The 14,714-nt window shown below is 46.3% G+C and overlaps 1 protein-coding gene across 1 annotated transcript; it reads right to left on the bottom strand.

Moving 5' to 3' along the window:
- Positions 1-454: 454 nt before the first annotated feature.
- Positions 455-6,501, bottom strand: LOC139546378 (nuclear receptor subfamily 0 group B member 1-like). The gene is made up of 2 exons (XM_071354706.1): positions 5,709-6,501; positions 455-1,948 (listed from the first exon to the last, which is right to left on the bottom strand). The coding sequence occupies exons 1-2, from the start codon at positions 6,430-6,432 to the stop codon at positions 1,707-1,709; spliced, it is 966 nt and encodes a 321-aa protein (XP_071210807.1). The 5' UTR covers positions 6,433-6,501; the 3' UTR covers positions 455-1,706.
- Between the last annotated feature and the right edge of the window lie 8,213 nt (positions 6,502-14,714).

The following is a 14,714-nucleotide window of genomic DNA, read 5'->3' as shown; positions in this document are numbered from 1 at the left end:
TAGCTTCCTAGGGCTCAGATCCCACACTCCGATGAACAGACAATGTTCCAACCTGAACAGAGAAGGACAACTGTAGAAAATGTCCGCTCCATGTTTGCTGCTCCCAATTCAGACCAGTGTTGAATTAAAGATCGCATGTGGGAGCAGTGAACTGTGAACAGACATCAAACTTTATTCAGAACACATAATCCACCATAGTTACTGAAAAGGAACATTGGGTTTTCTGATCTGTCTGGGTAGATGTTGCCCTTAGGCACAGATCTAGGAACATTTTATCCTTAACCTTAATCGTTAGGGGGTAAAACTCCACTCTGACCTTAGATCAGTGTCCAGGGGCAACATCATCCTACGCCTTTCTGATCACCATAGAGACAGCCTGATCACCATAGAGACAGCCTGATCACCATAGAGACAGTTTGAGCACCACTCACCTGACACAAGCACGGCAAAGCAGTTCAGAGAATACTTTTATTATAGAAAAATAGTTTTATGTAAAAAGAAATAAGTTACAGAGAGTGATCATCAGCCCGCCCCCAACCACCCCTTCACCCCCACTGTTCTTAATCAACCACGGTGTCCAAAACATCTTTAACAAAACACACAAATCTCTTCCTTTGTCTGTCCTTCTGTTCAATGGTCCATTCAGATCGAACGGTTGGTTAACAGTTAGTTAGTTCTACTAGATCTACAGATGTGTTTTTCTGTCCGTTAGATAGAAAGGGCCAGTCCAGAATAAACCCCACAGATATTGATCTGAGAGGATTTGATAGATGTAATATAGCAAAAAAAACATTTATAGCCTACCGGAGGGCAAGGTGAAGCTATCATATTGTTCCTTTATAGCCAACCGGAGGGCAAGGTGAAGCTATCATATTGTTCCTTTATAGCCAACCGGAGGGCAAGGTGAAGCTATCATATTGTTCCTTTATAGCCAACCGGAGGGCAAGGTGAAGCTATCATATTGTTCCTTTATAGCCAACCGGAGGGCAAGGTGAAGCTATCATATTGTTCCTTTGTAGCCAACCGGAGGGCAAGGTGAAGCTATCATATTGTTCCTTTGTAGCCAACCGGAGGGCAAGGTGAAGCTATCATATTGTTCCTTTGTAGCCAACCGGAGGGCAAGGTGAAGCTATCATATTGTTCCTTTGTAGCCGACCAGGGGGCAAGGTGAAACTATCATATTGTTCCTTTGTAGCCAACCGGAGGGCAAGGTGAAGCTATCATATTGTTCCTTTGTAGCCAACCGGAGGGCAAGGTGGAGCTATCATATTGTTCCTTTATAGCCAACCGGAGGGCAAGGTGGAGCTATCATATTGTTCCTTTATAGCCAACCGGAGGGCAAGGTGGAGCTATCATATTGTTCCTTTGTAGCCAACCGGAGGGCAAGGTGGAGCTATCATATTGTTCCTTTGTAGCCGACCGGAGGGCAAGGTGGAGCTATCATATTGTTCCTTTATAGCCAACCGGAGGGCGAGGTGGAGCTATCATATTGTTCCTGTATTGGGCATGTTTTTTTGCTTATTACTATCCAATAGGAGCTAGGGGCTAGCGGAAGTGGGGAAATGGGGGGAAGAGTCTAGGGCAAGGTCACGTTTCTAGTGGGTAGGGAATAGGTGAAATTGCCTAGGGAGTAAGGACTAAGAGAAGTGCCTAGGACTTGGGGGCTATATCTAGGGGTTGTTTCTGGACAGGACCATAGAAAGCCTCTACTTCCCATAGAACATCTCCAGCAGGACCTCCTCCATATTGACGGCTCCAATGATGGGCTTGAAGAAGAGCTGTGCCACCACCGGGGGGCTGATGGCCCTCAGCATGGCCAGGGCGATGAGCAGCTTGGCAAAGCGCGTGGCGTCGTCCCGGTGGATCAGCTTCACATACTCGTTGAGAGCCTGGTGGGCCTCGCGCCGCAGTGACTGGATGTAGTTGAGGTAGCACAGACCAGGGAGATCTGGGGAGAGGTGGAGGGGGTAGGGGGTGGGTGGGGGATAGTATGGGAGGAGAATAAATAAATTATCATATAGAAACTTTGGACAAGTACATGAACTGTTTGGGTTGGAATTCAGGGAACCCGAGTCACCATGTTAACCAGGTGTCTCATCTGTTGAAAAATGAGAAGGTCTTGATTGTAGACTACCTCCCAAATCATCCACAAATATCTCACAACACACTCTGGCAAGATTTCTGAAGTCTCCAGATATTGAAGGATGCAAATCTCTTAAACCCTAAAACAATACCACAAACTGCTTCCTTAGAAGTAGATGAAGGGAATACATAGGCTAATATGGTGACTGTACACTGTGTTTAATGTTTAAAACATTAAGAACACCTGCTCTTTCCATGACATACAATAACCAGGTGAATCCTTATTGATGTCATTTGTTAAATACACTTCAATCAGTGTAGATGAAGGGGAGGAGACAGGTTAAAGAAGGATTTTCAAACCCTGATACAATTGAGACATGGATTGTTCAAAGGCACTTAAATACTTTTAAGGCGGCGATGTAACCGGTCAGGATGCTCTCGATGGTGCAGCGGTATAACTTTTGAGGATCTGGGGACCCATGCCAAATCTTTTTTGACAAAATATTGAAGTGCCTTTGAACGGGTATGGTGGTAGGTGCAAAGCGCGCCAGTTTGAGTGTGTCAAGAACTGCAACGCTGCTGGGTTTTTCACGCTCAACAGTTTCCTGTGTGTATTAAGATTGGTACACCACCCAAAGGACATCCAGCCAACTTGACACAACTCTGGGAAGCATTGGATGAATTGAGGCTGTTCTGAGGGCAAAATTGGTTCCTAATGTTTTGTACAATCAGTGTATGTTTGGTTTAACTGGATTATAAATATACTGTATACATACATATTGACTGTCTTTGATTATTAAAGATGAAAGGTTGTACAAATATAGAATTTTAAAAGACTGTTATATTAAATGAAGTGCCACATGGAACATTAAATACATCTGTTTTTTAATATAATCAAGTGCCAAAATTCTGCATTTTGACATGTCCCTCTGTGCATCCTCTGTGACTTCCAGGAAGATTTTAACCCACTTAACCCCAACATTTCTCCAAGTTTTAACCATCATTGTAAAGCCCTAGTTATTTTGTTACTTTGACAAAGTCATTTCTGAAGATAATTTATACTGTTTATGGCCATTTTATTGTGTTTTGTCATGGAAAACTAAGTGGGTCATGCATACAACTTCAACCGTGTTACCCATAGATACCGTCCGCAAGGCAATCAAACCCTCCGCAAGGCAATCAAACAAACGAAATACCGGTAGAGGGAGAAAGTGGAGTCGCAATTCAAAGGCTCAGACACGAGATGTATGTGGCAGGGTCTACAGGAAATCACGGATTACAAAGGGAAAACCAGCCACGTCACGGACACCGACGTCCCATTTCCAGACAAACTAAACACCTTCTTTGCCCGCTTTGAGGATAATACAGTGCCAACGTGGCGGCCCACTAACAAGGACTGTGCCCCCTCTCCTTCTCCGTGGCCGAAGTGAGTAAAACATTTAAACGTGTTAATCATCGCAAGGCTGCTGGCACAGACGGCATCCCAAGCCGCGTCTTCAGAGCATTCGCAGACCAGCGGCTGGTGTGTTTACGGACATATTCAATCGCTCCCTATCCCACATGCTTCAAGATGGCCACCATTGTTCCTGTACCCAAGAAGGCAAAGATAACTGAAGTAAATTACTACCGCCCCGTAGCACTTACTTCTGTCATCATGAAGTGCTTTGAGGGACTAGTCAAGGATCATATCACCTCCACCTTACCGGCCACCCTAGAACCACTTCAGTTTGCATACCCCCCCAACAGGTCCACAGACGATGCAATCACCATCACACTTCACACTGCCCTATCCCATCTGGACAAGAGGAATACCTATAAAAGAATGCTGTTCATTGACTAGAGCTCAGCATTCAACACCATAGTACCTTCCAAGCTCATCACTAAGCAGGAGGTCCTGGGTCTCAACCCCGCCCTGAGCAATTGGGTCCTGGACTTTCTGACGGGTCGCCCCCAGGTGGTGAAGGTAGGAAACAACATCTCCACTTTGCTGACCCTCAACACTGGGGCCCCACAAGGGTGTGTGCTCAGCCCCCTCCTGCACTCCCTGTTCACCCACGACTGCGTGGCCACGCATGCCTCCAACTCAATCATCAAGTTTGCAGATGACACAACGGTAGTGGGCTTGATTACCAACAACGACGAGACAGCATACAGGGAGGAGGTGAGGGCACTCGCGGTGTGGTGTCAGGAAAATAACCTCTCACTGATCGTGGACGTCAGGAAACAGCAGAGGCAGCACCCCCTATTGACGGGACAGCAGTGGAGAAAGTGGAAAGTTCCTCGGCATACACATCACAGACCAACTGAAATGGTCCACCCACACAGACAGTGTGGTGAAGAAGGCGCAAGAGCGCCTCTTCAACCTCAGGAGGCTGAAGAAATTTGTCTTGACACCCAAAACCCTGGCAAACTTTTACAGATGCACAATCGAGAGCATCCTGTCGGGCTGTATCACCGTCTGGTACGGCAACTGCTCCGCCCTCAACCGCAAAGCTCTCCAGAGGTCTGCACAACGCATCACCGGGGGCAAACTACCTGCCCTCCATGACACCTACAGCACCCGATGTCACAGGAAGGCCAAAAAGATCATCAAGGACAACAACCACCCGAGCCACTGCCTGTTCACACCGCTACCATCCAGAAGGCGAGGTCAGTACAGGTGCATCAAAGCTGGGACTGAGAGACTAAAAAACAGTTTCTATCTCAAGGCCATTAGACTGCTAAACAGCAATCATTAACTCAGAGAGGCTGCTGCCTACATGGAGACCCAATGACTGGCTACTTTAATAAATTAAACGCTAGTCACTTTAAACAATGCCACTTTAAATAATTCCACTTTAATAATGTTTACATATCTTACATTACTCATATCATATGTATATACTGTATTTTATATCACCTATTGCACCTTGCCTATGCAGGTCGGCCATCGTTCATCCATATACTTATATGTACATATTTTCATTCACCCCTTTAGATTTGTGTGTATTAGGTAGTTGTGGAATTGTTAGATTACTTGTTAGATTTTACTGCACTGTCGGAACTAGAAGCACAAGCATTTTGCTACACTCGCATTAACATCTGCTAACCATGTGTATGTGACAAATAAAATATGATTTGATACTGTTTGTTTTGTGAAGCTTGCACTCAATTCCCCCTCCCTGTTGCACACAACAGGCTTCCATTCCCCCTGTCACAAGGAGATTTATGACTGATTTAAGATGAAGTCTTCAATACTGTTGGGCAACCTTGTTTTTGCTCTTGAGATAGAAAAACATTTATTTTTTAAGGTGAATATGTGCTCTTTATGACAGAATCTTAAAATTCACTGATTCGTTTATTTTATCAAGGTACTCTACTCAATTGGGCTTAATAGGATTAATTGGTGGAACGAACCAATTGTCCATAATCCTCGAAATTACCCACATATTAAATCAGCTTTGTTTGTTTTCTGTATAAAATATAAATATGTAACTGCTTTCCAAACTTTCAGAACTAGAGACAGAGTAATGTATTAAATTTCATATAGGGTATGTAGGCTATACCATTACATGAACTCAATCAAGGACACAACGAGACAATGATTATTGAGTAAATAACCTGCGTTATTAAAGCACCCAGCCCACCTGAGTTGAAGAGCACGGCTCCTTTGAGGTAGGCATATTCCTTGGTACTGATGTCTAAACCCCAACACTTTTTCAAGAACGCTTTGATGCCCTGGATATCCGCGAGAGAGACCCCGGGTGTTCCCGCGCTCTGCTCCGGCTCAACCTGTCTGTCCATTAAGCCGCCTTGGCTGACACAGCCGCCGGTCAGGATCCGCTGCAACATGCTAGGTTCCGCGGTCTCCGTGGTCTCGAAGTCCACCCGGTCCTGCGCGAGGCCCAGCACAAGCAGTGGCACCCAGCCGTTCCGAACGAGCAGCAGCTGGTCATCCTCGGGAAGCTCGCGGAAACACGGCACGTTCTTTACAAATCGCAGAGTCTTCATGAGGACCGCCGATGCGGCTTTGCAGGTCACCTGGGGGGACCGGAGAGACCCCCGTCGCAGCGAGGAACTGCAAGAGCAAGCCTGTTGCTGCCTAAGCTTGAACCTCGAAGAAGAGGAACAGGAGGGGACCTTGAGCACTTGGTGCTGCTGGCTGTGTTGTGGTTGTGATGTTGGTTCCTCGGTGGTCGTGAGGCTGTCGTTCTTCAGTATGTTGTACAGGATGCTGTTGTTATTGTTTTGCACCCCGGCGTCCTGACAGTGACAGCCCTCCAGAGTGGCCATGGCCAGTGGCGCGCTGACATCCAGAGAGGGGGAGGGTGTTTTTTGTCCCCTGTTACCCCCACGCGAACAGCAGCACATTTATACGAGCTCCCGTCTGTCCTCGAGCTTTGACGACTTGTTGTTTAGACTTTTTACATATTCCACCTCAGAGACGCCTCCCACTCACCCACTCACTCACTCACTCATGCTCTCTCTCCCCCCCTTTCTCCCTGTGCTGCTCCAGTCCTCCCCAGCACATGCACCCAGAGGGAGCCAGCTGCTGCAAGATGAATAGTAAGGTCATTCCAGTATCATAAAATAACATGTTAAGCAGCATCACCCCTTCAGTTAGTTTAAAATAGCCTATACAGGAAAAGGACAAACGGTACCTCAGGGCATACCAATTATATCACACAAGGAGGCAGACAGAGAGACTGAGGGGGCAGACAGACTGACTGATTCTATACCCTTGAGGTTATCCAGTTCTTTTTGGACACAACGGTCTGTATATTTATCTCACTATCCCAAAAGCAAAACAAATATTCATATTCATACCTGCTCTATGTCTGTGAGTGTGTGTCTGTGTGTGCACACTTGTGTTTGTGTGTGTGTGAGAGAGATACTCTATTCTTAGGATTTTGCCTTGACTCCCTCACAGCACCGTTAATCAGCTGTTAGCTGGTAAAGAATAGGCCAGAGACAGAGCTGAAGGCTTAATTATTTTAGGGAGAATTTATCTGATTTTCTATGTGAAAGGAGCAGAGAGAGCAGCGCTGGGAAGGCGTGGCGCTAACCTTGACTCGGACACACTGTTATTGATTTAACCGTGAAAACTGGAACGCTTGAATTATGATGTCATGACTCAACGCTCCCTGCACATCTGTCACCAGGGGTGGGGGTGGTGGACTAACCTGGAGGAAGGAAGGTAGAGGAGGAGGGGGAGACAATATTCAGGAAGAATGTTTTTCAGGTTGCATTATGGGACAAGACTGAGGGGGGAGGGAGAGATAGAGAGAAGGACAGAGAGAAAGACACATAGGGGGCATCAAGTATAGGAAAGGTTGTAAGTGCATGAGCCTTGAGAGTGTGTTAGCACATTTGGTAGTCCAGACTACCACACTTCCTCTACTGTATAGTGTTTAGAAAAGGTGGTTTTGGGCTTGGAGAAATGACTGGCATTGAGTGACTAGCCGTATTCATAAACAGGTGAGAGAGACCTCATTCTACTCTGTGTGCTCCAAGAACCCAAGACAGGAAGAGAAACTTTGACAGCAGCTTCAGAACATTAAACAGAGAGACAATGGCTTTCTATTGATACACAGCAGCAAGAAATAGAGATGTTTTACATGTTTATATTCAAGGTCGAGCTGGGATAAAGAACCAGAGCTCCTCTCCTCTCCAACCGTCTCCTCTCCAACCCTTCCCTCTCAAACCCTCTCCAACCCTCTCAAACCCTCTCCTCTCCAACCCTCTCAAACCCTCTCCAACCCTCTCAAACCCTCTCCAACCCTCTCAAACCCTCTCCAACCCTCTCCTCCTCTCCAACCCTCTCATCTCCAACCTTCTCCTCTCCTATCCAACCCTCTCATCTACAACCTTCTCCTCCTCTCCAACCCTCTCCCCTCTTCAATCCTCTCCAACCTTCTCCTTCTCTCTTCAATCCTCTCCAACCCTCTTCAACCCTCTCCTCCAACCCTCTCCTCTCCACCTATCCAACCCTCTCCTCTCCAACCCTCTCCAATCCTCTCCTCTCCAACCCTCTCCTCTGCTCCTTTCCAACCCTCTCCTCCTCTCCAACACTCTCCTCTGCTCTCCTTGCCTCTCAGGTAATACAAATTCTTCTCATTCTGTCATAGTCTTCTATTCCTCTACTTGTTAATCTGTTTATGGTAATGAGGATGGAAAGCGAATTCAGGCCCCTACCCATGAATTGTGATTATGCCTCAGAAGTCTGTTTCTTTAATGCCACAGAAAAGGCCCAATCGTTTTCCACCCACTGCAAAGACAGATAGGCACTCACGTTTTACTGTACTGTTTTGAATGTTCATATGAGTAAGAGTGCAAAACAGAAAAGTGCTGGGTTGGAAGCTGTTAATGTCAGTTAACAGTTAAAGCCACTGTGCCAGATTGGCAGCAGATTTATAGCCTTAGATTTATAATCATGATCTCATACTTTGGCTGGGCAGGGCTTAGCGGGAGAGGTTTGGAGGGGAGGCGGGGAAAGGGGTTGTGAAAGGAGAGGGAATGAGAGGGTGGGAGAGCAGAGGGCGGGAGAGAGGAGTGGAGGGCATGGGTAAGGAGAGAAAAGAGGAGGAGGAAAGGAAAGGAGAGAGGAGATGGGAGAGGCAGTGATATCACCCTCTTAGGTCCAGTGTGTCCTCTCCTGTCTGTATGTGATGTGATCCAGACTGTCTCTCTGGGCCCAGATCTGCTGGTCCCCTGCCCAGTAAAACATGGATCAGCATACCCCTGTACTACCCACCCACAACTACTCCCTGTGTGTGTGTGTGTGTGTGTGTGCGTGCGTGCGTGCGTGCGTGCGTGCGTGAGTGAGTGAGTGAGTGAGTGAGTGAGTGAGTGAGTGAGTGAGTGAGTGAATGAGTGAGTGAGTGAGTGAGTGAGTGAGTGAGTGAGTGAGTGAGTGAGTGAGTGAGTGAGTGAGTGAGTGAGTGAGTGAGTGAGTGAGTGAGTGAGTGAGTGAGTGAGTGAGTGAGTGAGTGAGTGAGTGAGTGAGTGAGTGAGTGAGTGAGTGAGTGAGTGAGTGAGTGAGTGAGTGAGTGAGTGAGTGAGTGAGTGAGTGAGTGAGTGAGTGACTGTGTGTGTGTGTCTGCACCACCTGCTAAAATAGGAAGGTCACAGACACACCTTGGGTCACAGTGGCTTAATGTATTTATACATTGCCTCATTATACTTTAACTGAACAATCAACTAGCTCTCACAGTCTCACGTCAGAATTAGATATTCATCCATGTTTCTCAAATGTCACATTTCGAAGTGCTTCGTTACTTCTCTGTATCATTCCAAGGTTAAGTTTAAGCACTAACTCCGAATTCTTAAGGATAGGCATTAACTCCGAATGGTTAAGGTAAGGGTTAAGGTTTGGAATAAGCTGTAAACTATAAATATCAAAGACAATTTTCTATCGCTGGATTCGAACATGCAACCTTTGGCCACCCCCTGCGCGGCGGTTTCTTTAGTTTTTTACCTCTAAATTCTTGCTGGATAGTTTGATAGCTAACATTGGGTTAATGCTAAGGTGACCAGATTTCTGAAATGAAAACCGGGGACATTTTCAGTTCTGCGGTCAATATATCATTAAAATATCCAATGTTATTATCTATGAAATAAAAAAGGGGGACAATTCCGGTTTCGTGTATTTAGTCTAACAGGCACACTGTGATAGAGAACACAACTATATTACAGAAACACTACAGACAAGACAGAACTGTCCAACCTGAACAGCCATTCAGTGGTCCTGGTAGTCTGGGTAGAATACGAGCAGAAGAGAACATGAGCAACATTTAAAAAACAGACAATAATATATGTGAAATACTTAACAACATAATAAAGAAATAAGATGATGATGAGGTTGGTAACTACATAATATACTCATACCAACCTAATCTGTATATTTCTCAGAAGAATGTATTTTCTTCAGGATTGCTCTGTCTTTGGCCAGCTTCTCCATGAACTCCTGGCAGGGGAGGTTGAAGTTTGTCTTCACAATAAGCATGGCCTTGATGGTAGGAACAGTGACCCTATTTCTTGCTGCTGTCCATAGATCATTCATTTGGGAGAACACTCTCTCGACTGGTGCGTTACTTCCAGGTAAGCACATGACAACAGACGCTAATCTAGCCAGGTTAGTGTGTGGGATGTCATTCTCTTTGAAGTGGGTAACCACCGTGCTCCATCTCTGACTAAGCGGTGTCTCAGATGTTTTCCATTCTTCAAGCGATCCCCCCCTTTAGGAACTCTTGCAGGCCAGTAACCTCGTCACACAATGCATCCTCATTGATGGTCACATTGGGGCATTTTTCCTGCAGTGTGCCTGCTGCCTTCTGGATCTCTTCACGCAGAGGTTGCCTTTTTAAAAGGAGACAATGTAAATATTTTACATTATCTGTGTGCTTTCCCCATGCTTGCAAGTAGTTCACAGTCGTAGTGAAAAATGATTGGGATGTTTTGAGAAAGCTCTCTTTAGACATGGCTCCATTTTCCTCTAGCTCTCTCAGAAGTCCTCTGACCAAAACTGGAATGAAGTTGTCATCACGTCTTGCAGTCAATTTTGCCTCAACGTTTCTCAGAATTGCAGCGGAGTCCACAGCACAGTGGTCCTGGCCTCCAAGCATCTTGATCGTGTCACTGAATACAGTCAAGTTTCCATGGACAAAGGCCAGCCAAAGTTCAGTCAGTGGATCTTCGAACATTGTTCGCAGGACAACAGGGCATTTGTCTTCAGAAAGAAAAAGAGGATTTCAATGGCACATACATTTTCAGCAATCTTTCTAGAGCAGGGAGCATGGACAGCCAGCGAACATTGCTGTGTCCTAAAATGTTATGGTAAAAACTCACAAAAGCCCTTCAGTCTTTCTACTCTGACGGTGAAAATATGAACATATTCAAATATCTTTGTGAGCAGATACTCAACATCATATCCAACGCTGTTCTGGCCGTGTTATGAATGATGTGATCAGGTACTCAACATCATATCCAAAGCTGTTCTGGCCGTGTTATGAATGATGTGGGCAGGTACTCAACATCATATCCAACGCTGTTCTGGCCGTGTTATGAATGATGTGATCAGGTACTCAACATCATATCCAAAGCTGTTCTGGCCGTGTTATGAATGATGTGGGCAGGTACTCAACATCATATCCAACGCTGTTCTGGCTGTGTTATGAATGATGTGAGCAGGTACTCAACATCATATCCAACGCTGTTCTGGTCGTGTTATGAATGATGTGAGCAGATACTCAACATCATATCCAACGCTGTTCTGGTCGTGTTATGAATGATGTGAGCAGGTACTCAACATCATATCCAAAGCTGTTCTGGCCGTGTTATGAATGATGTGAGCAGGTACTCAACATCATATCCAACGCTGTTCTGGCCGTGTTATGAATGATGTGAGCAGGTACTCAACATCATATCCAACGCTGTTCTGGCCGTGTTATGAATGATGTGAGCAGGTACTCAACATCATATCCAACGCTGTTCTGGCCGTGTTATGAATGATGTGAGCAGGTACTCAACATCATATCCAACGCTGTTCTGGCCGTGTTATGAATGATGTGAGCAGGTACTCAACATCATATCCAACGCTGTTCTGGCCGTGTTATGAATGATGTGAGCAGGTACTCAACATCATATCCAACGCTGTTCTGGCCGTGTTATGAATGATGTGAGCAGGTACTCAACATCATATCTAACGCTGTTCTGGCCGTGTTATGAATGATGTGAGCAGGTACTCAACATCATATCCAACGCTGTTCTGGCCGTGTTATGAATGATGTGAGCAGGTACTCAACATCATATCCAAAGCTGTTCTGGCCGTGTTATGAATGATGTGAGCAGAATTCAATCCAAGATGGCGTAGCAGTCGGATGTGTCTTTGTCCTGTCTGTCCCGTGTAAATAGTATTCGTATTTTTCGTATACATTTCGTATATATTTTAATTTCACTTTCCATCTAGGAACTGAATATACATTCCTACATTCCGCCTCACCCAATGTGGTACGGACCTGCTATTTTTTTTATACTTTAGAACCGTAACCCCAATCAGAAGCTAGCCAGATAACTAGCTACTAGCTAGTAGTCAGTTAGCCACTGCTGCGGTCTTCGCCCTTAACTCGGACACAGCCAGCTTCAATACCGGGCCAATACCTGCCAGTCTGCAAGCGCGATATCAACCCAGAGCATATAGGACTGCTTTCTCTCTACCACATCACCGGATTCCTGACGCAAGCTCTGGACAATTACACCGTATTATCACAGCTAGCTAGCTGCAACCGAGTGGCTACTACTGGCTAACACCTCTGTCCCGAAGCAAGCACCAGTTAGCCTTGAGCTAGCCTCGAGCTAGGCCCATCTGCCGGCTAGCCGAAGAGGTCTACCAGCGAATTCTTGGGCTACAATACCTCTTTTGCCAATTGGACTGGACCTTTTTTTTGCCGACACAGAGCCCTGCCAATCCATCACAACTGGTCTAAATCAGCTACAAGCTAATTTAGCCATTTTTTTTGCCGCTGCTAGTAGCTTTTACCTTCTGCACAGACACCAGCCCTGTTATTAGCCTGGATATTACTCACCAATTTACCAGCATCGGACTGTCTCTCGACAACAACGCCGGATTCCTGCCGTAATCCCTGAGCCACTACTTCTGATCCTCACAGCTAGCTTGCAGCTAGCGCAGTTAGCGCCACTGCCACGAAGCTAGCACCAGTTAGCAAACACAATTCTACAATTCACAACCTCTCTTTCGCCATTCGGCTTGGATTCTCTGGATTCTCTGTCGACACGACCACGTCTGAGCAGACCCCCTCCGTCTGAGCAGACCACCCCCCGGGCTACTAACTTTAAACGCCGCGTGCTAGCTTAGTGGAGGCCTCCCTGCTCCATCTACGGCTGCCCCCTGGACACTATGATCACTTGGCTACATAGCTGATGCATGCTTGACTGTCCATTAATTCACGGTACTCCATTCTGTTTATTTGTGTTTTATCTGTCGGCTCTGTGCTTTAACTCAGGATCTGTGTGTAGTTAATCCGACCCTCTCTGCCTAGTCGTCGCCATTTTTACCTGTTGTTGCTGTGTTAGACTAGCACCCTGTTATTGCTGCTGTTATCTTACCTGTTGTTTTAGCTAGCTCTCCCAATCAAGACCTGCAATCACTTTATGCCTTATTGTATGTCTCTCTCAAATATCAATATGCCTTGCATACTGTTGTTCAGGCTAGTTTTCATTATCATTGTTTTGGTTTGCAATGGACCCTGTAGTTCCACTCTCCGTACCTCTGATACCCCCTTTGTCCCACCCCCCACACATGCGGTGACCTCACCCATTGAGACCAGCATGTCCAGAGATACAACCTCTCTTATCATCACCCAGTGCCTGGGCTTGCCTCCGCTGTACCCGCGCCCCTCCATACCCCTGTTTGCACATTATGCCCAGAATCTATTCTACCACGCCTAATAAATCTGCTCCTTTTATTCTTTGTCCCCAACGCTCTAGGCGACCAGTTTTGATAGCCTTTAGCCGCACCCTCATCCTACTACTCCTCTGTTCCTCGGGTGATGTGGAGGTAAACCCAGGCCCTGCATGTCCCCAGTCACCCTCATTTGTTGACTTCTGTGATCGAAAAAGCCTTGGCCTCATGCATGTCAACATCAGAAGCCTCCTCCCTAAGTTTGCCTTACTCACCGCTTTAGCACACTCTGCCAATCCTGATGTCCTTGCCGTGTCCGAATCCTGGCTTAGGAAGGCCACCAAAAATTCTGAGATTTCCATACCCAACTATAACACTTTCCGTCAAGATAGAACTGCCAAAGGGGGAGGAGTTGCAATCTACTGCAGAGATAGCCTGCAAAGTTCTGTCATACTTTCCAGGTCTATGCCCAAACAGTTCGAACTTCTAATTTAAAAAATTAATCTCTCCAGAAATAAGTCTCTCACTGTTGCCGCCTGCTACCGACCCCCCTCAGCTCCCAGCTGTGCCCTGGACACCATCTGTGAATTGATCGCTCCCCATCTAGCTTCAGAGTTTGTTCTGTTAGGTGACCTAAACTGGGATATGCTTAACACCCCGGCAGTCCTACAATCCAAGCTTGATGCCCTCAATCTCACACAAATCATCAAGGAACCCACCAGGTACAACCCTTAAATCCGTAAACATGGGCACCCTAATAGACATTATCCTGACCAACCTGCCCTCCAAATACACCTCTGCTGTCTTCAATCAAGATCTCAGCGATCACTGCCTCATTGCCTGTATCCGCCACGGGTCCGCGGTCAAACGACCACCCCTCATCACTGTCAAACGCTCCCTAAAACACTTCTGCGAGCAGGCCTTTCTAATCGACCTGGCCCGGGTACCCTGGAAGGATATTGACCTCATCCCGTCAGTTGAGGATGCCTGGTCATTCTTTAAATGTTACTTCCTCACCATATTAGACAAGCATGCTCCGTTCAAAAAATGCAGAACCAAGAACAGATATAGCCCTTGGTTCACTCCAGACCTGACTGCCCTCGACCAGCACAAAAACATCCTGTGGCGAACTGCAATAGCATCGAAGAGCCCCCGCGATATGCAACTGTTCAGGGAAGTCAGGAACCAATACACGCAGTCAGTCAGGAAAGCAAAGGCCAGCTTTTTCAAGCAG

This window comes from Salvelinus alpinus, chromosome 20, assembly GCF_045679555.1.
Source record: "Salvelinus alpinus chromosome 20, SLU_Salpinus.1, whole genome shotgun sequence".
Lineage (NCBI taxonomy): Eukaryota > Metazoa > Chordata > Actinopteri > Salmoniformes > Salmonidae > Salvelinus > Salvelinus alpinus.
The sequence above is the reverse complement of the archived record's forward strand: the minus strand, read 5'-3'. Positions and strand labels throughout refer to the sequence as shown.